The sequence below is a fragment of the Yamadazyma tenuis genome, chromosome 6, assembly GCF_029203305.1.
Source record: "Yamadazyma tenuis chromosome 6, complete sequence".
Classification (NCBI taxonomy): Eukaryota; Fungi; Ascomycota; class Pichiomycetes; order Serinales; family Debaryomycetaceae; genus Yamadazyma; species Yamadazyma tenuis.
Window position 1 is genome coordinate 781,146 of NC_089466.1, and position 26,794 is coordinate 807,939.

The following is a 26,794-nucleotide window of genomic DNA, read 5'->3' on the forward strand; positions in this document are numbered from 1 at the left end:
TGGTGGTAGGCTGCAATTTTTATCATCCCATACGGATTCTGAGTTATGATTATAGAAATTTGCGGTTGATGGGTTGCGTCCTATACCTTTGTCGTTTCCATTCTTTTTTTATATTTATTTGATTCCCATCCCCATATTTTACGTTTTATAGTAATAGATAATAGTACTTTGGTTGTTTGTAGATTTAAGGCTGCAAAATTTCCCTCGCGCTTTTACCACCTAATTGCCGAAGTTGCCATCACGTGGGAATACCCCCATTTTGTAAAGTTTGATGTTTGGTCTCCATCATACACTTGCTATAGTCAAGGTACTATCAATGATGACATTCCGGTCTCACATTCTTCTTGTAGTGGCAATGTTTGTAAATTGGTTAGCAGACTCTTTTGGTGCTCAGACGAACCGCAAATCGAAAAATTTTTCTCTGAGTTTCTCTCGAATCAAAATTGAACCAGGTTTTTTACTACGTCCTTTTAACTACTAAAAGTGATTTATCACATTTTTGCACTTCAGACCACTTGACTTCTTACTAGTCACGTTGCCCATCTGCCCCCACCGCATTCCCGGATCCCTGTTTGCAATCAGCAACCCTGATTTTCTCCCGTTCCGGTTTTCCACAGTCTTCCGTTCTTGATTCCCCACCAGAAACTGTTATTCACTTGTGAACAGTCTATAGGGTTTATTCGCCACTATTTGCTTGTTGCTGTTTCCTTTACTTTCTGCATAAAGAAGTGCCTTTGATTCTTCTTTTGTACATTATTGTATATTACCTATCATCAACCACAAAGAGATTCCACCCAAAAGGTGCCAAACCCCCAAAAAGCATTCCCCATATCCCAGTGTATTCTAGCTTCTATTCCCTCGCATTTCCGTCATGTCCGCTGCATCCAACAAAGAGTCTCTTCGTCCTGATGACCCATCCGCAACTAATTTGGGTATCAAATCCCGGTCTATTTCCGTCAACTCGACTCCATTGTTGACGGGTGACATTCGCTCGTCTTCTATCGCCGCCGGATCTATCGCTGGTGGCTCCAACTTCTTCAGAGATGGCAGTGAAATCGAGTTGTCCCAAAATTTGGACATTGTTGGAGCCCTTAACAACTTGAAATTGGACGAAGAAATCAACAGTTTTGACCATTTCAATTTGAACACCGCTGCCAAAGGCTCCAACGGGGACCGAAACATCGCATCCACCGACGAGTCTGTTACTGACTCGTCCACTCCGGCCAACGAAAACTCCAGGGACTTTGGAAACTTGACTCCAAATCCCTCCAACTTCGAGTTTAACAACTTCATGCATGCCACCCCCAACACCTGGAACTACAACGTCAGTCAGTTTGTTCCACAATCAGCTCCTCCATTTGTGTACGGTATCAATGTCAATCCGGACTATGAACACGACTTGCACGACAAAATGCCCCAAAACTTTGAATTGCCAGATGAACCTCCACAGGACGGCACTAGAAACTTAAACTTGCCATTCTCGACACCTCCCTTGGTTGGAACCCTGAACTTTTCCAATTTTTCTGGGGCTGCCATGCCTGAGAGAAACTCTTCTGTTTCAAAAGACAATTCGTCTAGTGAGGGTGAATTGGACACCTCTACCAAGACCGATAACACCAAAGTAACTCCCCACCAGTTGTATCAGCCATTTTCGATCACCCCCAACTCCACCTCTCAGCCTGAGTTCAGTACTCTTAAGTTTGATCCTACTCAACCAGCATACCAACCTAGTAATGAAATGTACTTGGGAAACAACTTCTGGGCAAGTGCTCAGGTTCAACAACAGGTTCAACAACAAGTCCAGCAGCAGGTCCAGCAACAAGTTCAACAGGTTCAGGAACAGGTCCAGCATCAGGTTCAACAGCAGTTGATGAACTCACAAATGAACATGAGAAGCAATTTCTTGAGTTCGGTTCAACCAACGCAGACCAACTCCAATCGGTTCAACCGTCGTTCCAACAACTTAATGAACCAACAATCGAACTACCTGTCAGGCTCTTCGATCGACTCGGGTTCCAACAACCATGGAAACAACAACTACAACGACGTGATGAATGTCCATAGAAAGTTGCACAACAACCCCAACAGAAGAAAGGGTGATGATGCCACTAAGTACATCAACGCCAAGTTGGAAGATTTCACTGGAGAAATCTTCTCCTTGTGCAAGGATCAGCATGGATGTCGATTTTTGCAAAGACAATTGGATTTGGGCAAGGACATCGAAAACAAGCAAAACGCCAACAATATCCTTTCGTCTGATATTGCTGCCACCATGATTTTCAACGAAATCTACTTGAAGATTATTGAGTTGATGATTGATCCCTTTGGAAACTACTTGATCCAGAAGTTGTTTGAAAACGTTTCGGTCGACCAGAGAATCATCTTGGTGAAGAATGCGGCTCCTGACTTCATTCGGATCGCCTTGGACCCTCATGGCACCAGGGCTTTACAGAAGTTAGTGGAGTGCATTTCAACTGAAGCCGAGTGTAAGTTGATCATCGACAATTTGTCTCCTCACATTGTTTCGTTATCGAGAGACTTGAACGGTAATCACGTTGTACAGAAGTGTTTACAGAAGTTATCGTCCAAGCAAAACCAGTTCATTTTTGACACTGCTTCTCTGCACTGTAACGATATTGCTACTCATAGACATGGATGTTGTGTGTTGCAACGGTGTTTGGACTATGGAAATGCTGCTCAAAGAAAACAATTGTCCAGCAAGATCGCCGAAAATGCCACCAATTTATCGTTGGATCCTTTTGGAAACTACGTGGTGCAATATGTCTTGTCCAGAGGTGATGAACAGTCAGTTGCAATCATTTTGAACCACATCAAGTCTCATCTCATTGTCTTATCATTGCACAAGTTTGGGTCCAATGTCATTGAAAAGTCGTTGAGAATCTCCAAGTTGACCAACGGGTTGGTGCAAGCATTGTTGATGAATGCTGACCATTTCCAGGACTTGTTGAATGATCCATTTGGAAATTATGTCTTGCAAACCAGCTTGGATGTGGCCACCAAAGCTGACTTGGTGAAATTGTCGCTGGCATTACAGCCTTTACTTCCAAATGTAAAAAATACCCCCCATGGAAGAAGAATCATGTCCAAGGTTCAAAGCATTGTGCTCTAGCGGGCATGAGTATTTATAGTAGTTTCATTGTATTTTAGAGTGTAAATAATGCAAACAAAAGTTTAATCTTGATCGCGACTTTGTGAAGAGCGAAATCTTATCTGCAATTTCTCCTAAAGAACATTAAAATGACCGTTAACGGCTCGAACCCCCTGGATTCGGATAACTTTGCATCCATTGATAATAAAACATATAAAGACACCGTCCAGTCTTCAAATCCCAGAAAAAGGCCCATGAAAAAGAGAAAGTATAGTCGGGGTGGATGCGAAGAGTGCAAACGGCGCAAAATGAAATGTGATGAAGGGAAACCTTTTTGCTACAACTGCACTCGGCTCAACAAGGCTTGTGTTTATAAGTCCAAGAACAAGTTTAATATCAGTTCAGGTCCTGAAGTTCAGGTACCAGAGCTGGATCAAATGTCTGTTTCTACATCGCAAAGCTCTTCGCACCATAGGAACAGACCTATTCCCAACAAAGTACCGACTCAAAACTCCCCCCAAACATTCTCAGTACAACATTACATGCCCAGTGGCGAATACATGAACACTTTTGTTCGAGTAGACCTGCCGGCCACGCCGTCTGGCCCTCCCCTTCAATATTCATTCCTGGAGCGAGAACCTTTAAACCCGGTACCGCTACCGGGAAACTTCACGCTGCTACTGCCGTCGAATGGATCCACCGCTGCAGCTTCGCCGCTGGGCCGGGCGTTTAAAAATGCCATTTCGGATATCTTATCACCCTCAAATGGTGATAACTTTGCTAGTGACACAGATTGGCAGGAAATGAAGCATCTCTTCGACGAGGCCACGATTCTCGTGAGCGATATGAACGATCTCCAGCTGTTTGATTTGCTCAACTATAACAACTTGGACCATCTTGATAATCGAGACTATCTCCACAAGAAGACTGACCCATTGGGACTGGTGGAGATGCCGTTCTTGGACCAAAAAATTGAAAAGGAACAACTGAAGGCCCGTCGACAGCACAACTCTCCTGCCACTCTTGGTGCTTCCAGCTCCCCCACCGCTCTTAGTGCAATTTCTCATCCAAATTCGATGGCCAGTAACAGCCCCAGAAACACTTTTAGCGACACCTTTGAGAAGCATGTGTTTGAAATCAACGAGTTCTCTCAGGAGATTATCAACAACTCCAACAACGGCAAGTACCAGTTTGAAAACGACTTGACTCCTCAGACTAACCAGGTCCAAGGATCCGTGTCCAACACTGAGTTGATCGAATACACCATCAAGCAGCACCGTCTCGTGGGCCCCCATGCAGCGTACTTGCGGTACTTGAACAAGAAGGTCACCGGCGATGCGTTCTTCCCATTTGCGTCTTCAGTGGAACACAATGAAGTAGTGAATGTGCTCCTTAAATATTCCAACAACTGCCCTTACTTGTTGAGTGCATTACTTGCCATGATAGCTACCGTCGAGTTCAACATCACCGGTAAGCCAGTACACGAGTTGAGTGGGCAAAAGTACGTTTCCGTGTGCCTCAAGTCGCTAAGTCAAGCATTTGCCAGTAATAGCTCCAATAAAGTGGACCAATTCCTCAACGACATCGAACGGTTGCTTTTGACGGTGATTCTTCTCAGTTCCATCTTCTCTTCCAAGACCTACGAGAACAACGACAACATCCTCAACAGTTGGAAAACCCACCTACGCGGAACAAAAGACTTATTGATCAACTACAGCAATACTACCACCAAAAGAAACACTCGAGGGGTTTCCCGTGGCACTGCTCTAGCTCGAACGTGGTTCTTTGCCATAGAGTCGCTCGCCAGCATCACCACCCCGTTTGGAGGAACTCTCAGCAGTCGTCGCAAAGAAGAAAACCATCAATACTCAACCTCCGACATCGACACCAACGACAAGGTGTTTCTCGACACTGGGTACTTTGGCAAGGAGCAGAACCCCGACTATTACGAGGCTCTCGTGAGTATCGGCCTTATTGTCAAGAACAACACGGTGGAATTCAACCTTTTTCTAGGGTTTACCCTCGAGTTTGTGCTTTTGGTCAAGGAGTACACCAAGGTTCTGGAGTATCTTAGGGCTGCCGAGCCCAAGAATCGCCAGATCTCTTCGCCGCAAGTGCTAAAACTCTTGTCGTTGGTGGAAAAGAGTCAGATGGCTGTGCTAGCTCCGATGTTGAACACAAAAGATTGCACTATTCCCGAGTCCAGCCCAGCACACCCCCAGTTTCCTCGTATCGACCCCTACCGCCTCAACTTTCCCGAGGCTGCGTACGGGACCTACAAGTCACCTGAGGGCCATGTCACCGTGTATTCGTGGTTTGATCTCAGCCAGCAGATCCACACAGACCTGCTTTTTTTACGGGTTCTTCTCATGCCGGGGATCTTCCAGCTCCCCAAGTCGAGTCCTCTTGTCCAAGAGTTGCTCATGAAGCTCGCCAACCACTTGTTCTACGTGCTACCAAAAAATAGCCCTGACTACGACGCTCGCAAAGACATTATCCTATGTGAAACTGACAACTATTTTTTGTCGACAGATATGTTTGATTCCCGGGTGTTCATGACACAAAGTGCCTTCAGGCTCATCACTGGGCTACTTGACGATGACGATCACCTCGAGAAAATCGAGCTTATTTTCAAAGGTATGGTGGAGTTGGGAAACGGATCGGCAGTGGAGGCATTGAACAATGTGATTCTGCGCCGAACCTGGTTGCGGAGCCACCCTGCAGGCGGCAACCACGACCCCACTGAAGTGGAGCTCGCCCAACTGGAAGTGGTTCCATTCGCATAGTCGTCGTATACACGGGTTTATTTTACGCATCAAGGTTCATTCGTATTGGTCGTTTAGTGAGATGCGCGCGCTTCCTGCACCATTCGCCGCAGCTCGAAACTTTTCAATCCAAACATTGATTTGATTCTAACAACTATGTCGACAGAAGCGTCTCCTCTTTTGCAGACTCCTACCAACGACCTGGAAACCAAGCCAGGATACATCCCCAAAGATAAAATTGAATGGGAATTTGGCGGTCCCCTTGGGGCTGCTGGAATGATCTTTGGGTTCCCATTGTTGATGTGGTACATGTGGATTTCGGCCCAGTTCTACAACGGTGCCTTAGCCTGGCCCCAGGACGGCCAGTCATGGGGTGAGTTTGGATACGACTTATGGACCTACTTCGTCAAGTTTGGCTTGCCGTCATGGAAAACCACTGCTACCTTTCTTGGATTCGTGGTTGTTCAAGGTATCTTCTATTTGACCTTACCAGGATTCTGGACTAAGGGTCAGCCATTGGCCCACAAAAACAATGAGCAGTTGCCATACTTCTGCAATGCATTGTCGTCGTTGTACGTGACGTTGGCACTTTTGTTGGTGTTCCACGTAACAGGCATCTACGACTTGAGTACTCTTATTGAAGACATTGGAGAGTTCACCACCATTTCCATCTTCACCGGAGTTATCTTGTCGTTTTTGTTGTACTTCTATGTGCTCTTTGTATCCAAGGATTACCTCGACCTCACCGGAAACTTCATCTATGATGTTTTCCTTGGTACTACTTTGAACCCCAGAATTGGTAAGTACTTGGACTTGAAGATGTTTTTTGAAATCAGGATTCCATGGTACATCTTGTTTTTCTTGTCCTTGTCATTGGTATTAAAACAAATCAAGGACTACGGATCTCCCAGTGTCCAGGCGGTATTTTTGTTGACGGCTCATTGGTTATATGCCAATGCTTGTTCTAAAGGTGAAGAATTGGTGGTTCCAACCTGGGACATGGCCTACGAGAAGTTCGGGTTTATGTTGTTGTTTTGGAACATGGCAGGTGTGCCTTTTACCTACTACCACTGTATCTTGTATCTTGCTTACCATGACCCTAGTGAATATGCCTGGCCTTGGTGGGTCATGGTGGTTTTGTTTGTGGTTTTGTTTGCATCCTACTACCTTTTTGACACCGGTAACCGTCAAAAGAACAGCTTCAAGAAGCATATCGCTGGTGACAAGAAGATCAGAAAGACTTTCCCATACTTGCCATATTCGGATTTGGTTGACCCCAAATTCATTAAATGTGAAAATGGAGGGGTGCTTTTGACCGATGGCTGGTACGTGTATGCTCGTAAGGCCCATTACACGGCCGATTATATCATGTGCTTGACATGGGCCTTGGTATGTGGATTTGGTTCACCTTTGCCCTGGTTCCATCCGATTTTCTTCTTGATTGTTTTGGTTCACAGAGCTGCTAGAGACAGCAGAAAGTGTGCCAAGAAGTATGGGAAGGACTGGGACCGGTACTTGGAGGCTTGCCCCTACTTATTTATTCCCTATGTGTATTAGGACATTCACCATTACAAGCACAAGAGGAGGATTCACTATTTTAACATCATTTAGTCCACTCAACACAATTAGGACAGGGATTAACCTGTCTGATATCTCAATAAAAGTACTTGTTTTCATTCCTATACTACTAACTCTAATCCTGTTCGGATATGGCAACTAACCGTTCGTCAATCTCATCAGCACTTAAAATCCGGAACCCTTCTTCAGTAGCCACTCCGATCTCCACGTCGTTCTTACGGAACTCGGCTCCCAACACCGAGCTCAATGCATTGATTGCAAACTCCACGGTGTCCTTCCAGTCACCTTTGACGTGGTCCATCTTCTTAAACTTCTTTTCCAAGTATGTGGTGGCTTCTTGCAGTTTAGGTCCAGTAGATACCGCCTTTACACCCGTGTAGTACCCAGCAGGATCACACTTGAAAATCTGAGGCCCACGGTCTTCATCTTCAGTATCCACTTGACAAAAAGTCAATGCCACTCCTAATGGACGCATATAGGCTCTTTGAGTATATAACTGGGCCAAGTTGGCCATTCTTTTAGCCAAACTCTCCACCGGCATCTCATACCCGTACTGGTAGCGGAACTCTGCCGCTTCAGCTCTGGCCCGTAATGCCTGGGATCTGGCATCAGCTATAGATCCACTTGCAACCATCCCAATGGAAGGGGTGATCTTGAAAATGTATGAGATGGTGTTGGAATCCAATAACTTATCGGGGATCTTCTTCTGGGAAATCATGACAGCCGAGTCTTTACCGACAACTCCAATTGATGTTAAATTGGAGGAGTTTATGGCTTTGAAGGCATATTCCACTTGGTATAATCTCCCCTCTGGGGAGAAGATGGTGATGTGTCTGTCGAAACCAGCTGAGTCTAAAGAGAGTGTTAGTATACCATTGGCCCCCAGGTGATATTCGGTTTACATACTTGACATTGTTATGTATTAATTACTGGTGTCTATCAGTGGCGATTAAAAGTTTGAGACTTGAACCTCAAAAGTTCGCGCATTTTTTTCTCACCTTTTGCATTTACACAGACACCACTCACAACCAGCATCGCATTTACTCATGGAGGAAGTCACCTTCACCACCGATAGGCGAACTACACAGCACACTCCGCTTTACTATGGGACGCTGCTAAGTCCTCCCAACGTCTCCTACCATTACAACCCCGAGGTTACCCGCTACCACTATGGGCCTCATCATCCTATGAAACCTTTCAGACTTCTTCTAACTGACCATTTGGTTATTTCCTACAAGCTATACGAGCAGATGGATCTCTACACCCCGCGTCGGGCCACCAAAGATGAGCTTCTTCAGTTTCATTCCGAGGACTATGTCAATTTTCTCGAAAGTGTCACACCCCAAGCTACCGGGAAGCTTGCGGAGAAAACTCTTGCCCAGTTTAATATCGGAGAGGACTGTCCTGTTTTCGATGGGATGTATGACTACTCAGCCATCTACGCGGGTGCCTCGCTTGATGCCACGCGCAAGTTGATTAGTGGCCAGTCTGATATCGCCATCAACTGGTCGGGTGGATTGCACCATGCCAAAAAGTTTGAGCCCAGCGGGTTCTGCTACGTTAATGATATTGTATTGAGCATCATGAACCTTCTACGGGTGCACCCGCGGGTGATGTATATCGATATTGACCTCCACCACGGTGATGGGGTACAAGAGGCCTTTTACACCAGTGACCGGGTCATGACCGTCTCATTCCACAAGTACAACGGGGAGTTCTTCCCCGGAACCGGGGCCATGGACGAGCGTGGCATAGGTCGAGGCAAGAACTACGCCATCAACGTGCCGTTGAAGGACGGTATTGACGACGACTCTTACATCCGGCTTTTTAAGCTGATCATGGAACCTTTGATCACCAAATTCCAGCCAACAGCCATCGTACAACAGTGTGGGGCTGACTCGCTTGGGTTCGACCGCTTGGGGTGTTTCAACTTGAACATCCGAGCCCATGGTGAGTGTGTCAAGTTCATCAAATCGTTTGGCCTTCCTCTCTTGGTGCTCGGCGGTGGAGGGTATACCCCACGGAATGTGTCGAGACTTTGGTGCTACGAAACGTCCATTTTGAACGATGTATCGTTGGACGACAAGATCCCCAACTATTTGCCCACGTACGACTGGTTTGCTCCAGATTACTCGCTCCACCCGCAGTTGGATGGTCGCATCGATAATAAAAACAGTAAAAAGTATATCGAGTGCGTGAAACAAGAGGTGTTGGAGCAGCTCCGGTTCTTGAACCACGCCCCGTCGGTGCAGATGAGTGATATTCCACCCGATTTGACGGGGTTGACGGAGGAGGAGGAAGATGCTATTAGGGACTTGAATGAGGAGCAGGAGACCGACAGAGAGATGCGGAACGTGAAGGACGAGGCCCGCGTGGGGGAAATGGTGGCCACATGATGTCCAACTTCACCGTGTTCCCCCACTCGCTTGTACAGTACTTGTATAATAAATGTATAACACTATGAGGTCAGAGTGCTGAGTTTTACGCGTGCGTGTGCCTTCTGAGGGTGCGTCCAGGCGTACACATCAGACCCGTGCCTTCACCAATCATTTCGTCCCAAGTCGCACTCCATTTCGGAACTGAAAATTCACTCCAACAACTCACTACACAATCATGTCAGCATACAAACAAGCCGGTATTTCCTTGAACAAGGCCATGTCCATTGCCGCCAGAACCGTTAGAGCCGCCTTAAAGCCTGAACTCAAGGCTGGTGCCGAAAGAAGAGGTTTCACTGAAGCCAAGGTCATCAAGATCGAAAAGGGTGTACAGGGCGAGGCCAAACTTTTAAACTAATGGCTCCAACCGTTCTAATGGATCCGTTAACTATCCGATGATATATACACGAATATACACATTCAAGTCGATTTTCTGGTGGTGACTTATCACTAATAATGTATTGTCTATAAATATTATATACAGATTGCTCATGGCAACTCAGATGAAACCTTGTCTTTCAACAGCTGGATATCGTCAACCTCGCCGTCTTGAATCTCGAGTGTCAATTGCCCGAGAAGCTGTCTTCTGGTCTCAAACGGTAAGTCGTAAACCATGTTTCGGATCACCTCCACCTCCGAAAGATCGTCGTTGATGTCCAATGGCTTTTCTTTCTCGGATTTGGGTGTCAATTGATCACTCGATTGGTCAAGAAGCTTGGACAACTCAGACGTGGGGTCACTAAAGAGCTCGACAAACCTGCCGGTTTCCACCACTTTACCGGCTTTACCCAATACAACCACATACTCGGACTTGGAGATGGTGGACAACCGATGGGCAATGGAAATGATGGTCATTCTACCTGAAGCTGTGAGCTCCTTAAGAGTCTCGTTAATGAGACTCTCCAGCCTGGAGTCCAAAGCTGAAGTGGCTTCGTCCAACACCAAAATCGCCGGTCTTTTGATTAAGGCTCTGGCAATTGCAATTCTTTGTTTCTGGCCTCCCGACAACGAAGCTCCTCTTGATCCGATGATTGTATCGTACTTGTCGGGGAAGGCGTTAATAAACTCGTGACAATTGGCTTGTTTGCACACCTCAAGGATATCTTCAAACGTCACATTCTCAATTTGCGAAGGTGTTAACCCATATACTATGTTTTCCAAAATGGTCCCACTCACAAGAATAGGCTCCTGTTGCACTATTCCTATCACCTGACGTCTCAAATCTCTTACTTGGTATTGACTAATATCCTTACCCCCAATAAGAATTTGTCCGCTGTTGATGTTGTAGGACCTCAATAATAACGAGGCAACCGTGGATTTCCCACATCCAGAAGGTGCAACAAAACAAGTACTTGAACCAGCAGGAATCTTGAAAGAACACTCTTTGAAAACAGCGTCATCGGGTCTGGAAGGATAACTGAAAACAACGTCTCTGAACTCGATATCCTTGCCCAAATTTGGTTCAATTTTCTTTCCCTTCACCGCATCCACCTGGTCTGCATGATCAATTAACTCAAAAAGCTTCACCCCAGCACCAGCTCCTTTCATTAACTCGAGGTACGTCGTGGTCAAGCTATACAACGCTCCGTTGAAGAGCTCCAGGTACATGGTGAAAGCCACCACGTCCCCTGTACTCATTTGGCCCCGAGAAATGAAATAAACTCCCAATGCAACACACGCCAAATACCCCGTATGGTACAACCCATAGATGGAAACCGAGTAATTGGAATTGGCAAACGCTTCCTTTTTGGCCACTCCCACCACCGTCCGAAGCTGATCCGAGTATCTGTTCAACTCCTTGCTCTCAGCCGTGAAAGCCTGCACAACTTTGACCGAGTTGAGGGTTTCTTCACTGATCTTGGTCAAACCAGCAGTAGCGTTTTGGAGCTTGGTTGAAATCTTTCGGATCTTCTCACCGTACCATACCGAACCAAATGTTATGGGAGGCGAAATTAACATCATCACCCCGAAGAGCAAGGGGTTGATAGAAAGCATCATGTATGAACTGATCAACGCAAATAACACATTTTTAAGTCCATCCGGAAGGTTCCCTGTAAGTGATCTGGAAACAACGTATGCATCACTAGCAAGACGGGACATCAAGTCACCTACCTTGTGTTTTTCTCCATCAAAAAAGGCAGAGTCGTGTCGTAAAAGGTGTTTCATCACTCGCAACCTTAATCTTGCAACCAATCTTTCCCCCAACATCTTCAAAAGCCAGATCCTGGCCCAGAAACAAACAGCACTCGCCACCAAGAACGGCGTCATCACTGCAAACACACTGGTGGCTTTATATCCCCAGATCAATATATTGCCGTCCTCATCAAACGCCTTGTTGTTGAAGGCATCAATGGCCGCTCCCACCAACTTCACAGCCGCCGTCGGATATAGAACCGCAAATAGAATGAATCCCAACGCTATGAGAAAGAGCTTGGTGTCGGGAGCCCCGAGCTTGAATATTCTTACGATGGTCTTAATATTTTGTTTGAATGAGTTCTTCATTACGTCGGACTCGTCTTTATTCTCTTCAGCTCGAATGGCCCGCTTCTCTTTAGTTTTGGCCAAGTGCTCCTTTATGGACTTCGAGAGCTCCTTGGTACTACCCGAAATGTCTTCCGAGGTGTTGGCTCTGGTGGTGGATGTAGAAAAGAGTCTGAGACTCGAATACCCATGAACCTCGAATCCGGGATAATGGGATAAATTTGAAGACGTTAATGCTCTTGATGCAGGGAAAGTAGATAGGTATGTTATCATGGATCGTCTACTTATATTTATAGCATTTGTAAGACTGGCTTTGCTGCTCAAAGGGCCAGCTCGTGATGCTATATGGATGAACATGGTATTGAGCAAATGATTTAAAATGGGAAAGCGCGAAATAAATGGATGTTAGTCAGAGACTTCAGGAGGAATTGACAGTTTATTGAGGCTATAAAAGAGTATGAACGTTTTCAGGTTTCTCGTTCGACATAACTCTGGATCATTCCGGTTTCGGACTCTTCGTACTCTTTGACCTCAACCGAGTCTCCACTAACAATGGTGTTTGCTTGAATAAACTGTTTACGGGGCAATTTTTTACTCAAAACAACGTCTCTGAACCTGGAGAATTCAGCACTCACGTCGGTCATTTCGTTGTAGAATGCCACCCCTTCCTTGACGTCTGCCGTGCTCTTGTAGGTGTGTAGTTTGAGTAAAAAGTCACCTAAAGCATCCACTGCATCGGTAGCAAGTTTGGACTCATCGATCTTCAACACCAAATCCAGGTACAGCTTTTCATCGTCGTAGACAAACGAGCATACTCCGGCATTCATCAAGCACTTCAAAATGGCAAATCGGGCTCTCATATGAGCTTGACCCCAAATCTTGGTGGCAGGATCCCAGAACTCCAATGCCAATAAACCTGCACGGCCCATGAAAATGGTACCACAGACCATCACCAGGAACATGTCTTGCTTGCTGGGGACCCCGAAAATCGGGAGAACTTCTTCTGGTTTCTTCAACATCAAGTAAAGGGCCACCAATTCAGCACGACATTCTTCATAAGACCCAGCAGTGAGTCCGAAAACAGACCCCCACGAGTCGGAAGGTCCATAGTAGCCAGTAGCTCTGGGGTCTGACTTGTCGAAGTTGAACACACCTTCAGCCGTTTCTTGCAACAACTTTCCACTTCCATGTCCCAATAACTCGTGTAATCCCACCTGGACTTCCCAGGCATGGTCTCTCCATTGCTTGAACAAGGCCTGATACGATTCGTCCAAGAAACTAACGATTTCTTCTTTCCTGGGATTCTTGGGATTGGCAGACACCACATTTCCCAAAGATACATTTTTGAAGCCATAGTTCAATCTAACATCATCGTAATTGGGAATGTTGATACCGGCAGGAATACCCGAGTTGGCAAACGTCAACACCTCCAAAGACGTAAAGTCAGGAGGATTGAACGTATCTTTTTCGAAAAATGGTTCCCATGGTAAGTAGCCAATGAGTTTTGCAGCATTGTCAACCAATACAGAAAAAGTGGCAGTCCGCTCTTTGTTGACCATGGCCACCAATCCTTCCCATTCTCCGCGAACCCCTGAAGGGTCTCTGTACGTTTCGATGAACCCGATGTTCAATTCCACCAAAGGCTTGATATCCTTGACCCATTCAATCTGCGACTTCTTGTGAGCATTCATCGATCCTGTCTTAAAAGCCTCAATGTAGTACTCCAACATTTTTGCCTGGGTGTCATTGGCAGCATACTTCTTGGCTTTGGCCATGTGCTCCACGATCCTGGTAAATTCTCTGCTGTGGTCACCAAACTGGAAGGTTACTTGGTGTCCATCGGCCGTGTGAATAGGATTCGCAGGGTAATAGCCAGTATTATTGACACTGTCAGCACTAGCCACATGAACCACAAAGTCACCCTCAGCGGTTTTCTCAACCCGGGTATTCTCTGGCATGACACCAGCCTTAGCGATGGCGGCGTTGACCGCTTCCACCTCTTGTTTGGAGATGACGCTTTTCCCCACATAATAGCTTGACAACTGTCCTTGTTCAGGCCATCCCAATAAACCGGCATCTGTGTCATACAAAGGATCACGAACTTTACTGTACAACGCGGAAACCGCATCGTTGCTGACGGTTTCGACCAAAGTATCAAACTGTTGCTTCGATAAGTTAGGCACAAACTTCTTGTCACCAAAAGACTTGTAGTTTCCCAAATTCGACAAGAATTGAGACGCATACTCCAAGTACGCCACGGCCACAGACTTGTCACCAAGCTTGGCGATATACTCGTCGTTCGACACAGGCGAGCCCAAGGTTTTATGTATTAGAAGGATCAAATCGTAGATACCCTCACTTTCTGGGGAAACCGACCGAAGAACGGCTCTGGTGCCCCAGAATGATGCCTTCGCCAAGTGGTGAGCGTAGAGCTGGTTGGTGGAGTCGAGAGCATCGAAATGCTTCTTGGCGGTGAGCGTAACAATGGGCGCTTCGGAGTCTGTTTCAAAGGGGGATGCCATTTGTGTGAGTGGAGTCGCAGAAACTTAGGCAGATGCCATTTATATAGCGCGCGCTCGCACAGTTCCAAAAAACATTTCGGTGCCACTCTTTCAAACGGAGCACACATGGCGCAAAGCATAAACAACGAAGCAACCAATGATGACGCGGCGGCAAATCACACCTCTGAGGCCGGGGCTAGTGCACCGCTTCTGCCTGTCTCTCGCCCAGATCCCAGCGAGCCCCACGAGCCTGTGGCTGCCACTGGTAATGATTATGACGAAGAAGAGGACGACGACTACGACCCCGAGGCCAAGGCCGCCGACGATGAGGTAAGTGACGACAGCGACAAAGAAGATCCCGGCGAGAAATACGACTACAGCGCCATCTCGGCCACCGCCACCCAGGTCCGGACCAGGAACCAGAGGTACCAGGAGAAGCATGAGGCCGCCAGTAGAATCACTAACATCATTGGGCCCGTGAGCTCGAACCTTGACTTTGACTCGATCTTCAGCGACTTGAAGCTGAAGAGTGTCGAAGGTAAACCCACCAATTGGAACGAAATCCTAGGGTCTCAGGATGAGGATACCACTAATAAGGACGCTCCAACCGCCCACCAGAGTCTCGTGCCGGCCGCTGCTTCTGGTCCTGCTACCTCCTCTACCACGATAGATGACCAGGATAAAATATGGATCAAGACGTCGTATGTGTTTGCCGGTAAGGTCATCACCGAGTCCAAGCAAGTGGATGCGAACTCTGCCGAGGCCAAGGCATTCTTGGGGTCTTCAGCCGGTCTCCAGATAAACAGCAGTGACGAGCCGCAGAATAGGGCGTTCGTTCCAGTGATACGGACGATTCCCGGTGAAAAAGAGCCTGTTGAGTTGCGAATCAAGCTTAAAAGACCATCATTAATCGACCGGTTTATGAGCACACAAGGAAACAAGCACCAGAAGCTTTCTACGCTTGAGAAGTCTCGATTGGACTGGGCATGTTTTGTCGATCAAAACAAGATCAATGATGAATTGAAACTCCACAACAAAGACGGTTACTTGGAGAAACAAGATTTCTTGGGCCGTCTTCAGGCCAAACAAGACGAATCCTACAGCCAGGCTAAAGAGGTTGACCGTGCACGGCGATGGCAGGAACAACAGAAGGCACTTTAGTCAATTGACCTGTAAATATGTAATATAATGTACACTGGTATCTTGTGTGAAAAACGCACGCTCAAGGTCTGCGACTGGAAAAATGTTTTTTTCTATAGCGTCCAAAAAACACTGACATCCCCAGTCATCATGTCATCAAGCACCAACAGTAATGTATTGAAGCGGAAGAACGAGGACTCGGACTCTGTAAGTGATGATATCTCCAAGAAACGAGTCGCGTTGGACGGTGAACAGATTGACGAATCTTTAAAGCAAGAAGTGGAAGCAAAAACTGCTCCTGCTATAGGTTCGAGCAATTCTTCTGATGAAGAAGAGTACGACCCCAGTGTACCGGGCCTCAAGTCTCCTCCCGCGGTGGATGTGGCCACGGAGTCGAACGAGTCTAAGCAGGCTTCGGAGGAGCCTGAAGAAGAACACAAATCTCCAGAACATTCACAACCACAAAGACCATCCCAACCCGTATCAACAACCGGCGACGAATCACCCAGCGTGTCGCACAATCCCGTCTCGTCCGTGACGTACCAGCGAGAGAAAGAAGATCCCACTGTTGTGCTGTTCAGAATGTACTGTCCTGTAAAAGAAGCCGGGCTCATTGTGGGTAAGAAAGGTGAACAGATTAATCACATTCGAGACAGAGCGAATGTCAAGGTGTTTGTGAGTGACAACATCAAGGGTGTTCCCGAACGGATTGTGACCGTGAGAGGGTCTGCGGAAAACGTGGCCAAGGCCTTCGGATTGGCTGTCAGAGCCATTTTGGATGAGCCTGAAGATGAAGCTTCATCAATCAATAGCAGTCTGTACGACTTGAGACTATTAATTCCTCATCCTCTCGTGGGATACATCATCGGTAAGCAAGGAAGCAAGTTCAGAGAGATTGAAGAGAATTCGGCTGCAAAATTAAAGGCAGCAGAAACTCCATTACCTTATTCTACTGACCGGATCTTATTAATAAATGGGGTTAGTGATGCCATTCACATCGCCGTATACTACGTGGCACAGGTGGTTCTTGAACATAAGGATGCTTTGCTGAAACAGAAAATTGTATTTTACAATCCGGCAAACTACCAACCTAACTCCAATCCCCTAAGCACATTAACAGGAATGAGTCCTCCTGTTAATAACAACATGAACATGAATACCATGGGAAATATGGGTAACATGAGTAACGTGGGTGGGATGAACAACAACATGAATGCCTTGAGTGCTTTGAACAGCTTGAGTAGTATGATGATGCCAAATAACAATGTCATGATGAACCCCATGGCCAATGCTCCTATGGGCAACCCGACAATGGGAAATGCTCATATGGGGAACTCTCCAATGGCCAACAACTCTATGGGGATGCAGAATCCTCAAAGTCCTTATGCTGCTTCCAAGCAGCCATATAATTTTCAAATGATGTTTCAACCATCCAATAACCCCCAACAAAACTATAACTCCAGACAACCCATCAACGCTCCCCCACAACAAGCCTATACCGATGAACTCGGTAACTCCATGGTCGGTGAAGTGTTGACGCATCCTCTAGTACCAAGTGGTTCAGGTGACAAATATAACCAAGATGTGTTTGTAGCAAACAATAGTATTGGATCTGTTATTGGAAAAGGAGGAAACAACATTAAACAAATACGGGAAACCTCTGGATGTACATATGTGAAGATTGAGCCCGATAGAGGAGATACCATGATGCTTGGAGGAGGAAGAGGTCGTTTGAATATGAGAAAGTTGACCTTGACCGGGTCCTTAAACTCTATCAACACAGCCATATATTTGATCAACCAAAGAATCAATACCGATAAGGAAAGAAACTTGAACTAGTTTTTGTAATAGTACATGTAGTCATATTAATACATACTAATGAAATTACCACGTACAGCATACGAAAGGCATAATAAATGCAAATGCTAATTTATATTCTATATCTGTCCTAAAGTGGTTTCACTCCCAAGCTGGTGAGAAGCATCGTGAAACAACTGAAAAGTCCTTCACCCAACACCAACCCACTGCTAAGTATAATCATATGAACCCGTTGATTGCTTGAACCTGTCTTTTTCATCTGAATATATGTAACAAGCCCTCCAATAAACCGGGCAAGCGTAAAGTTTGGCGTATTATATATCCCAATACCTACTGCAACCCCACTAGGCAAGTAAAATAAATATTTGTGGTTTTTGCTCTCTTTTGGAATGATATTTTTCAACAACGAAATGACACCAAAAATGACACCAAAAACCAATGAAAACACCCATGCATTCGGAGGAAGACCTTCACCAGTGACCAACCTGGCACAGTCTATCCAGATCACTGCCGTAGGGATTCTAAACATCTTGCTTGGAATCTCATACACCGAATTGTACACTTTGTACATGATGCTACTAAGGAAAATTGAGTAGACAGTTCCAGTCAACTGGGCAATGGTTTGGGCTTTAGGAGAAGCTCCCAACAAATGGCCAGCTTTAAGGTCTTGCATCAAATCCCCTGCCTGTTGGGCACCAGCCTCAGCAATACCCCCAGCCATGAGGTTAATCAAGATCTTGGATGGATGATTGGAAGGTACGATGACTGCAAATATCAACTGAGAAAGCTTACCTATTCCACTAACTGGGTTCAAATCGGTTTCTCCCAAAGCTCGAACCGCCAATATCGAGAAGAATAACGCCATCACCACCGCAATTAAAATGGTGTACAATGGCACAAGTTGTCCAAAGATAAACTTCAAGGAAATGGCACAAATAATCGAGGACACGGCGATTCCAACAAAACTGGCCTTATCACTCACCAAGTGCCTGGGATCCAACCCCGTGTCGTATGAAGTGGCCACACTGGCATTGTCACCATCACCACCACGATCGCCCAATAACGGTTGGTACTGCGAATGGGCTCTTCGGGCACTTCCTACCAACCTCGACACAGACCTTGCCGCCATCACCATAAACGACACAAGCGAATCACTGATCATTATACTCAAACTGATCCACATTATCCATCCTTGGCTGCCGGTTTTCCAGTCGTCAACTTCACCGGGAGCCCACCCTTGATACTTGGCCAAGGGAGACAATACTCCCCATCCTAGAATGGCGCCGAAAAGCATATACGACACCGTGGGCAATCCCATGATGATACCCTGACCAATATATGCTGGCGAAGGCTGGAGATTCCATAAGAATGCTTCTGAAGCATAGCTTCCAAACACCGGCAAGCTCTTCAAAATGGGAATGAAAAATGATACTATAGTGTACACAGCAGATGCCACAAAAGTTATGGACAAGGACCTGATGTTGGACTTGTAGTTGGCATCGTTAGCGGCCAACGATACTTGGTTTTGCTCCTCAGGCTCATTGGATTCCACGTCTGGAGCATCCGACTTAAATTCTTCCTCTAAAAGCGAGGTACCATGTAAAACCGAGATCAAAATCCCCGTGGCATTCCCCGATGGAAACGGTAACTTCTCCTTGACTATGACCTGTTTCCTCAAAGGGATGGCGAAAAAAACCCCGAAAAATCCAAGTCCCAATGACCAAACTATCAAGTCAGTGGTAGAAAAATGTAATGTCCTTCCGAGCCCAGATTCATCACTGGTTAAAAAATGTTCCATTGCTGGGATTATCCCAATCAAACCGTACGCCAACGGACCGGTACCCACCGCCACGGCAATGCTCTGGACGTAGACGTTTTCCACGTCGGTAAAGTCGTTGGAAAATGGTGATAACTTGAAGATGGCAAACCCAAGAAGCGCAGACGGTAGCGACATCATTGATACCCAACCGGTTTGAAGGCCGAACTGGAAGTTAGAAATAAGCACCACTGTGCCTATCACCAACCCGGCTATGGTTCCCCGAAGAGTCACCTGGGGGATATCTGCTTTTAAGTGCCATGGAACTGGTATTCGCTGAGAGCCTGAGGTCCGCGGCGGATTACTAATTGACATAATGATAACTCAGTGGAAAGGTGGCGATGTGAGAACAGGTATATGAGTATATGGGTGTATAGGTCAGGTATTGAGAATGAGTATAAGGGAGGAAGATATTGATAGGCTCCCAATGTAAAAACTCAAAATGCAATGTTTTATCAGGAAAAGTCCAAACTATTTAGCGACTATAAGATTTGCGTCGCAAAATGAAGCCTTATTGGGATGGGGTTGCGACTTTAATACTTCATGAAAATCCAGATTTTAACCTCTCGGATGAGGTGAATAGAGTTTCCGACACAGAGCTAATTGACACCAAAACATAATATAGCTTACTAAGATGTGTAAAGGGATATTTATAATCATTACATAGACCGGTATTCATTATTGCCTATCTGGTGGTGTTTAATCATCACCAAACAAAACATAGTTCAAAATGTCACTCAAGGTGATGACAGAAAGTAACCTACTTTCGTCATCCACCACAAATAAACGATGTAATCTGGACTTCCGAATCGTGTCCATGATGGTGCTCAACCGGTCATTGCCAGTACACGTATGGACCCCTTCAAAGTCTTCTGCTCTTCTCAATAACGCATCGCCAACCGTCAAGTCCAAATCGGTGTAGATTCCACCTTTAACCAATGTCAACACGTCGTATGCTTCATATACATTGATCAACTTCCCAGTGTCGTCAACCACCGGGATCGACGACACCGAGTTCTTCGACAACATGTGAATCACGTCAATCACAGGGGTATCCATGGTGCTTGTGGAAAGATTCTTCGACAAGTTCAACGACTTGATATCTTTAATGGGCTTCAAGAGCATCTTGGTTTCCTTACAATTCAAGGCCACAAACTTCAAGATTCTGTACTGGGTTAACACCGACACCACGATTTCTCTATGGGTCTTTTCGTCCTCATCTATCAAAGGAATTCTCCGAGAACGAGACTCCAACATCTTGACACACGCTTCATACAACGACTTGAATGGATGGATCGATATGGTTTCGATTTGGTCCACGCCCAAGGCCTGTTCGATATCACGTAATCCGTTCAATGTCAACTGGTCCACAAGATCCACTTTATCTGGGAATTGAAAGTAGTACTGAATTACATTGATGAAATCTGATGACGATAATAACCCGGCAAACCGAGACGTTTTGTTGTTCCAAACAGGAGCCGAGACAATGTTGTTCTGTAACAAGATGTTTAATGATTTCTTCACAAGAAGGGATGTTTCTAATACCACCAACCGATAAGATACTGGTAAGACGTCGTAGGATGTTTTGCTCTGTAAAAAGAGCCGGATGGCTTTTATACCCAATTTCTGGTCATGATCAATCTGTTCTGTTGTCAACGAGCTGATGTAGTCACTGGGTGATACACCTGATGGAGCTGGAGCGATGTTGGAGCTATTGACGTCTGTCATGACAAAAGTGGTGGTGGGTGCTGAAGGTTTTGGAGACTGGAAAATCGCGCGAGGGTGAGGGCGCGGGGCACGACCCGTCAGTATCCAGCTATAATACTATTTCAGTATTGTACTCTATGGTTATTATCGAAACTTTTGGTATATATTTTATTCTATTAAAGGCATCTAAGCCCATCTCCCTAACAATGCCATAAGTCCAGCTCCGAACACAACGACAATATAAGCAGCAACCATGCGCTTGAAGCTTCCAGGTCCTTTGAACTGATCCGAGTACAAAAACTCGTGAGCCATCAACTCAACAATACCGGTGTATATAAGAATACCAGCAGAAACCGAGTCGAACACTCCATTGACAATAAGTGCGGTTTGGGAATTGGGGGCATATGATTGCCTGACACCAAGTCCAATTGCTATGGCGATAGGTGTGGTTAAACCATAGGCAATTATAAACAAGTACGGCAAGTATTCTTTACCTTTGGGCCACCTGGTACCGGCTATACGAGTTCCCAATCCCAACCCTTCAAAGGTTTGATGAAACACAATCACCACGTAAAGAGTCTTGAACTCATCACCAGAAACCGCCAACGTCAACCCCACGAAAACCGAGTGGAACACAATCCCGAATTCCAACACAATGGTACTGACCAATTGACCGTAGTATTGTTCTTTGTCCATTTGTTGCAAGGGAGTGTCCAAGTTCTCAGGGTCTTGGTGTTCGGCAGCATGGGAAAAGTGATCTGGGTAGAGACCCTTGGAAGCGGACACAACAGGGGTGCTGTTTTCGTGTTCTTCCTCCTCGTCTTCAATATCGCTCTCTTTCTTTCCAAGTTCTCCGAAGTGAGAATGGCTGTGTGGTACCCCATTAGTACTTTCGAGTTTTTTGTTGATATAGTTGAATGCCAACAACTCAAAGAAGAATAACGAGAACAAGGACAACAAGGCGATCCCAAAAGCCCAAGGATATACTCGGAAAGTGGCACTGAGGCAGTCGTTAGATAAGTTTTCATTGGCAGGTTGAAGAAGGTGAATAAAAGCAGTAGCCACAATGACCCCGGTACCAAAATACTTGGCCCCGAAGAAAAGCCACGAGGGCATTTTCAAGAAGGATACGGATGTCTTGGTGGAAATCACTGGAATCAATGCCCCTAGGGTGGAAGTTACCAAAATAACAAAAACTGCCGAGATTCTGGCACCCATGTACTCACCATTGTAGTCACTGTCTGTAGCACAGGTTTCCCGTTTCAATAATTCTGTTACCGAATCCATAATGCTTAATGGAGAATTATAACAGAATTTGCAGCACTACAAGTGTTTAAATACTTTTTACCTGGTTACAATAGGGTGGTTGTAAGAATCTTCAGATAACCTTCAAGGTGCTGTCGCACTTTTCCACTTCCCTTTTCAGGCTGAGACGCATCTCTAAAAAAGCCCCTCGCTCGTGGCCTCTCATCGAACTTTAAGTTGGCGGATAAATCAAAACCACTTTAGCCAAGGACAATGAACGGTTTGTATCACTCATACCACCCTTCATGTCAGTGTATGCACCAACCCTCCTTGGGATCGACGTGAATTCCAACTCCTTCGGCTCAATTTGAGTTCCATCCCCCTTGGGCTCGTGAGTCTCAATCAAATATATGCTCAAACATGTACCAGTTGCAGCCATTACCCTTAAAACTTACACCACCGGAACCCCACCGAAAAGTACCGGGCTGCCACCCAAAACACTACCGCAGCTACCGCATAACCACCCTCATAAAGCACAAAATTCCTATAGTCTACCAAGGTTCTATTTCCCAAAACCACCGAAGTTAAATACATGCCGATGATCGTTAGGAACGCCAAAAAAAAGTACAATGTGCCGTAAACTTTACCAAAACGTTCAGCACTGCAAATCTGTGACGTACAAGCAGGAATTAAGGAGATGGTTGCCGAAGTGCTTACCCCAAAAAGCACGGCGAATGTGAAAAGGATTGGCAAATGCCCTTCGGCTGGTAACCACACACCGAAGATCACCACAGTAGTCAAAATCGACATAACTATCATCACATTGAACCGACCGTACATATCAGCTAGTACCCCACTAAGAAGCCGGGATGGGATCCCACACACATTGACCAACGTGATGAGTAGGTACGAGTTGGACTCACTGATCAGGTGATCCAACCCGTACGAGGTTAAGTATGTCAAGGACGATATCGAGATGATCTCGGCGAAAAAGACCGCCAAGTTCAAACACACAAACCGTGCATCCTTGACTATGCTCAAGTCCAATGCCTCTCGGAAGAAGTGAGCCACTGTCACCAAGGTACTTTTATTTTTGGGTTGGACATCAAGTATATCGTCAATAGCATCCAGTAACTCTTTCTTGGGCTTTCTTTCTTTGATGAGCGCAATAGCAATACCCATACACCCAATGCACATGAACCCCATCACCCGGATGGCCCATTTAAATCCAACCTCTTTGTACAATTTCTGAAGCATAACCGCAAATACCGAGCTGCCTACAAGACCTCCAATAGTTGCAACCGAACAGGCAAACGCTCTTTTCCTCAAAAACCAATGTGACAACACCCCTATCAATGGCACCATTCCCAAAGATGTGCCAATGGCAGTGGTGATGCCAAAACTCAATATAAAGTGACTCAATTTGGTGCTCTCTGCCGTACAAAAGAGACCTCCAGCCATGAAAACGGTGGAGGCAATAAGCAACTTTCTGGCGCCAAACTTGTCGAAGCACTCACCAAAGACCACTCCGCCCAAGTACATCACTCCCAAGTGAATCGTGAACACCCACGAAACACTGGTATCTTTAACGTTCAGCAACTGGTGAGACGACACATACGATTCAATGGCACCCAACGAGTTGGCAATACCAAAGTCAATCACCAAGCCCATGAATGCTCCGAAAAGCGTCAAGTAGGCATCTCGGCCACCATCAGGGAAGTCTTCTGGGTTTGTTTCTGCACTGAACATCATATCTAGGGTAACTTCGGAAGCGCCTTCGGAAATGCCACCTCTTTTTTTGACCACCGCATGAGGATGAAGTTCGGTTTTCTCAAATGATGCTGTGCTTTCTTGGTTGCCATCGAGAGGGCAGTTAAGGGAATTTGCTTCTTTGGGTGCTTCTATTTCTATTACTGCCATTGTTGTACAAGATAAAAATTTGCACCCGCTGCAAAACCGCACCGATTCGCGCGCGCCATGTTTGGTCAATCAACCATGAGTGACAAAGAAGAAGAACCCGTGATTGAATTAGAAGAAGGCGAATTGAGCAAGGAGGAAAGACTCGAGGCTGCTCGCAAGCGATACGAGGAGTTGAAGAAGAAAAAGAAGGGGAAGAAGAAGGGGAAGAAGGAGAAGAAAGATAAGTCTGAAGACAGTCCAGTGCCAGAGGATAATGATGAACCTGAGACAGAGGCAGTTGACACAGAAGCTGTTGCCACAGAAGCAGCTGCCACAGAGACAGTTGACACAGAAGCATCCATTGAAACAGAAACACCTGTTGACCCAGAAGCCGTTGATACCGAATCAGTTGAAACCAAGAAACCTGTTGAGCTGGAATCCGCAAACACCCCAGAAATAGCCCCTACTACCCTGGATGTCACCAACCCCCCGGTTCCCTCCGCTGATGCTAGCTCCCCCAGCGAAATCGCCTCGCTCAAAGACACCATCTTCAAGCACGAAAAAACTATCAAAAAACTAAGAGACGAAAACACCGACTTAAAACTCGAGAAAATGGACATGAAAGACAAGATCTCCGAACTCCAGGCCACCATCGAAACTCTCAAGACCGGAAACGGTGCTTCGCAACACCAACCTCCTGTCAGAAAATTGGAACCAGCCAAACCCATCATCACCACCAACAAATACGCTTCAGCTTCCAAACAAGATCTCAATGACTTCTCCAATTTGAGTGATTTCAGAGAAAGACTCATGGTCTGGAAACATTGGCAAGTCGATATGACCAGCTGGAACAGTGTCTATGCTACCGAAAAGGTGACACTTTAATCACTCCAAGTATATATTTGAAGATATCTATTTACACATAATGATAAAACCAAGGGTCTACCTGACTCGACACAACACCGTTCCCCCCAAGTTCTTTTTGGCGGCCTCTTGCACTTCCAAGATTTCGCTTTCGTCAGTTTGGATAAACATACATTCTGCCGGTTGCAAAGGACGAACAATCCCCACCGGTATACCTGAAGCCAACGCTTTTATTTCTGTGGATGTGAAGTGAACCTTTCTGTTGGGCTTCAGAACCAACGAAAAGTTTCTTATCACCGACAAGTTGTCTCTGTACTTCAATCCAATCCATAACCTCCTGCTGGAAATGTTATCTGGTGTGACTTCTGCTGGTGTCTTGTCGGGGCCGGCATTGGATCCTCTTTGCACAGACGATATGAAGCCCTCTTTGTACAACAAAAAGGATAATTGCAAGTGCAAGCGGGTGAAAGGAACCGACGTGGACGAGATGTTCAACCGAGTACAGTTCTTTATGTGGGCACTGAAGTTGGCCAAGTGAACTAACGACATTGAGCTCGATGAAAAAAATGTTTTGTGGATGAGTGAAAAATTATTGTGCGCACTAAACATCGTACAATTCTACTGATCATGTTTAGGCCTGGCTTGAAACAATTTGTGCTTCGGACCACGCCTCGCCCGGCAAACATGTTTGGGCGTAGTTACTCCTCCATCCCCCCTTTAAGAGCCAACAAGAAGAAGTCGGAGCCCAGAATTAGGTACCTCTTCTACATGTTTGTGCTTGCGTCTTTGACAGTTTATTTTGGTGCCAAACGTGTCGATAGAAAGAAAATCAAAACCAGCTTCGGCAGTGAGAAGGAATTGGACGAGTACGAGCAGACCACCGGTATCAAAAGACGTACAAGCTTAGTATCGGGCAACCTTGCTGGAAAGTATAAATTTTATTCGGTTCCATATGTTGAAGACAATGCACTTGTTGTAAAGTTACAACAGGCGTTGGAACCCACCAAAGTCAAGATAATTGACCCTGAAGTGTTGATCCAGCAAGAGACCGAGGATAACACCAGGAGGTATTCATTTTTGTTGCAGGATTTGAAGTCTAAAAACAAGCCATTACCCAGTGGATTGATTACGGCCTTGATTAGAAATGAAGTATCCTTCTATATGAATACCTCTCAAGGCATATATGACACCAACTTTATTCTCAAGAACTACCCGAGAAACACCAACGAGGCTTCCAAGTTCGAAACAGACGTAGGGTACATTGAGAAGGTTCTTGTGTTGAAAAATGAGGTTTTAGAGTCTTTACCGAAGGCTGTATCTGACAGAGACGCCAGAAGTGTCAATGATGTGATCTCCTACTTCGAGACCGTAGGAAAGGCCGACGTGGTGGAGTCTTTAGACGATGTGAAAGTGTAACTTGTAAATAGCTGTAAATA

General features: G+C 45.8%; 17 protein-coding genes across 17 annotated transcripts; 9 read left to right on the forward strand and 8 right to left on the reverse strand. All coding sequences in view use genetic code 12, as the record gives it.

The window, feature by feature from the left end:
- Positions 1-871: 871 nt before the first annotated feature.
- PSN45_004582 (uncharacterized protein) lies at positions 872-3,130 on the forward strand (the record flags this gene model as incomplete). Its single annotated transcript, XM_006686878.2, has 1 exon — positions 872-3,130. One exon carries the CDS (start codon positions 872-874, stop codon positions 3,128-3,130), a length of 2,259 nt encoding a protein of 752 aa, XP_006686941.2.
- A 521-nt stretch (positions 3,131-3,651) lies between these two features.
- PSN45_004583 (uncharacterized protein) lies at positions 3,652-5,895 on the forward strand (the record flags this gene model as incomplete). The annotated part of the gene is made up of 1 exon (XM_066158323.1): positions 3,652-5,895. One exon carries the CDS (start codon positions 3,652-3,654, stop codon positions 5,893-5,895), a length of 2,244 nt encoding a protein of 747 aa, XP_066014420.1.
- Positions 5,896-6,030: 135 nt separating this feature from the next.
- ERG4 (C-24(28) sterol reductase) lies at positions 6,031-7,431 on the forward strand (the record flags this gene model as incomplete). The annotated part of the gene is made up of 1 exon (XM_006686876.2): positions 6,031-7,431. The coding sequence occupies one exon, from the start codon at positions 6,031-6,033 to the stop codon at positions 7,429-7,431; it is 1,401 nt and encodes a 466-aa protein (XP_006686939.1).
- Positions 7,432-7,567: 136 nt separating this feature from the next.
- On the reverse strand, positions 7,568-8,365 carry SCL1 (Proteasome subunit YC7alpha/Y8 (protease yscE subunit 7); the record flags this gene model as incomplete). The annotated part of the gene is made up of 2 exons (XM_006686875.1): positions 7,568-8,304; positions 8,359-8,365. 2 exons carry the CDS (start codon positions 8,363-8,365, stop codon positions 7,568-7,570), a joined length of 744 nt encoding a protein of 247 aa, XP_006686938.1.
- Positions 8,366-8,498: 133 nt separating this feature from the next.
- HOS2 (histone deacetylase) lies at positions 8,499-9,848 on the forward strand (the record flags this gene model as incomplete). The annotated part of the gene is made up of 1 exon (XM_006686873.2): positions 8,499-9,848. One exon carries the CDS (start codon positions 8,499-8,501, stop codon positions 9,846-9,848), a length of 1,350 nt encoding a protein of 449 aa, XP_006686936.1.
- A 217-nt stretch (positions 9,849-10,065) lies between these two features.
- PSN45_004587 (uncharacterized protein) lies at positions 10,066-10,245 on the forward strand (the record flags this gene model as incomplete). Its single annotated transcript, XM_006686872.1, has 1 exon — positions 10,066-10,245. One exon carries the CDS (start codon positions 10,066-10,068, stop codon positions 10,243-10,245), a length of 180 nt encoding a protein of 59 aa, XP_006686935.1.
- A 131-nt stretch (positions 10,246-10,376) lies between these two features.
- Positions 10,377-12,641, reverse strand: MDL2 (ATP-binding cassette permease mdl2; the record flags this gene model as incomplete). The annotated part of the gene is made up of 1 exon (XM_006686871.1): positions 10,377-12,641. The coding sequence occupies one exon, from the start codon at positions 12,639-12,641 to the stop codon at positions 10,377-10,379; it is 2,265 nt and encodes a 754-aa protein (XP_006686934.1).
- A 194-nt stretch (positions 12,642-12,835) lies between these two features.
- Positions 12,836-14,890, reverse strand: PSN45_004589 (metallodipeptidyl peptidase; the record flags this gene model as incomplete). Its single annotated transcript, XM_006687285.1, has 1 exon — positions 12,836-14,890. The coding sequence occupies one exon, from the start codon at positions 14,888-14,890 to the stop codon at positions 12,836-12,838; it is 2,055 nt and encodes a 684-aa protein (XP_006687348.1).
- A 105-nt stretch (positions 14,891-14,995) lies between these two features.
- On the forward strand, positions 14,996-16,030 carry SWC5 (swr complex subunit; the record flags this gene model as incomplete). Its single annotated transcript, XM_006686870.2, has 1 exon — positions 14,996-16,030. One exon carries the CDS (start codon positions 14,996-14,998, stop codon positions 16,028-16,030), a length of 1,035 nt encoding a protein of 344 aa, XP_006686933.1.
- A 129-nt stretch (positions 16,031-16,159) lies between these two features.
- PBP2 (PAB1 binding protein) lies at positions 16,160-17,848 on the forward strand (the record flags this gene model as incomplete). The annotated part of the gene is made up of 1 exon (XM_006686869.1): positions 16,160-17,848. The coding sequence occupies one exon, from the start codon at positions 16,160-16,162 to the stop codon at positions 17,846-17,848; it is 1,689 nt and encodes a 562-aa protein (XP_006686932.1).
- A 109-nt stretch (positions 17,849-17,957) lies between these two features.
- OPT8 (OPT superfamily) lies at positions 17,958-19,784 on the reverse strand (the record flags this gene model as incomplete). Its single annotated transcript, XM_006686868.2, has 1 exon — positions 17,958-19,784. One exon carries the CDS (start codon positions 19,782-19,784, stop codon positions 17,958-17,960), a length of 1,827 nt encoding a protein of 608 aa, XP_006686931.2.
- A 558-nt stretch (positions 19,785-20,342) lies between these two features.
- Positions 20,343-21,371, reverse strand: SNF4 (AMP-activated serine/threonine-protein kinase regulatory subunit; the record flags this gene model as incomplete). Its single annotated transcript, XM_006687283.1, has 1 exon — positions 20,343-21,371. The coding sequence occupies one exon, from the start codon at positions 21,369-21,371 to the stop codon at positions 20,343-20,345; it is 1,029 nt and encodes a 342-aa protein (XP_006687346.1).
- A 165-nt stretch (positions 21,372-21,536) lies between these two features.
- On the reverse strand, positions 21,537-22,637 carry ZRT2 (low-affinity Zn(2+) transporter zrt2; the record flags this gene model as incomplete). Its single annotated transcript, XM_006687281.2, has 1 exon — positions 21,537-22,637. The coding sequence occupies one exon, from the start codon at positions 22,635-22,637 to the stop codon at positions 21,537-21,539; it is 1,101 nt and encodes a 366-aa protein (XP_006687344.1).
- A 402-nt stretch (positions 22,638-23,039) lies between these two features.
- Positions 23,040-24,515, reverse strand: PSN45_004595 (uncharacterized protein; the record flags this gene model as incomplete). Its single annotated transcript, XM_006686867.2, has 1 exon — positions 23,040-24,515. One exon carries the CDS (start codon positions 24,513-24,515, stop codon positions 23,040-23,042), a length of 1,476 nt encoding a protein of 491 aa, XP_006686930.2.
- Positions 24,516-24,572: 57 nt separating this feature from the next.
- PSN45_004596 (uncharacterized protein) lies at positions 24,573-25,379 on the forward strand (the record flags this gene model as incomplete). Its single annotated transcript, XM_006686865.2, has 1 exon — positions 24,573-25,379. One exon carries the CDS (start codon positions 24,573-24,575, stop codon positions 25,377-25,379), a length of 807 nt encoding a protein of 268 aa, XP_006686928.2.
- A 57-nt stretch (positions 25,380-25,436) lies between these two features.
- On the reverse strand, positions 25,437-25,907 carry PSN45_004597 (uncharacterized protein; the record flags this gene model as incomplete). The annotated part of the gene is made up of 1 exon (XM_006686866.1): positions 25,437-25,907. One exon carries the CDS (start codon positions 25,905-25,907, stop codon positions 25,437-25,439), a length of 471 nt encoding a protein of 156 aa, XP_006686929.1.
- Positions 25,908-26,042: 135 nt separating this feature from the next.
- AIM36 (Altered inheritance of mitochondria protein 36, mitochondrial) lies at positions 26,043-26,774 on the forward strand (the record flags this gene model as incomplete). Its single annotated transcript, XM_006686864.1, has 1 exon — positions 26,043-26,774. One exon carries the CDS (start codon positions 26,043-26,045, stop codon positions 26,772-26,774), a length of 732 nt encoding a protein of 243 aa, XP_006686927.1.
- Positions 26,775-26,794: the final 20 nt, after the last annotated feature.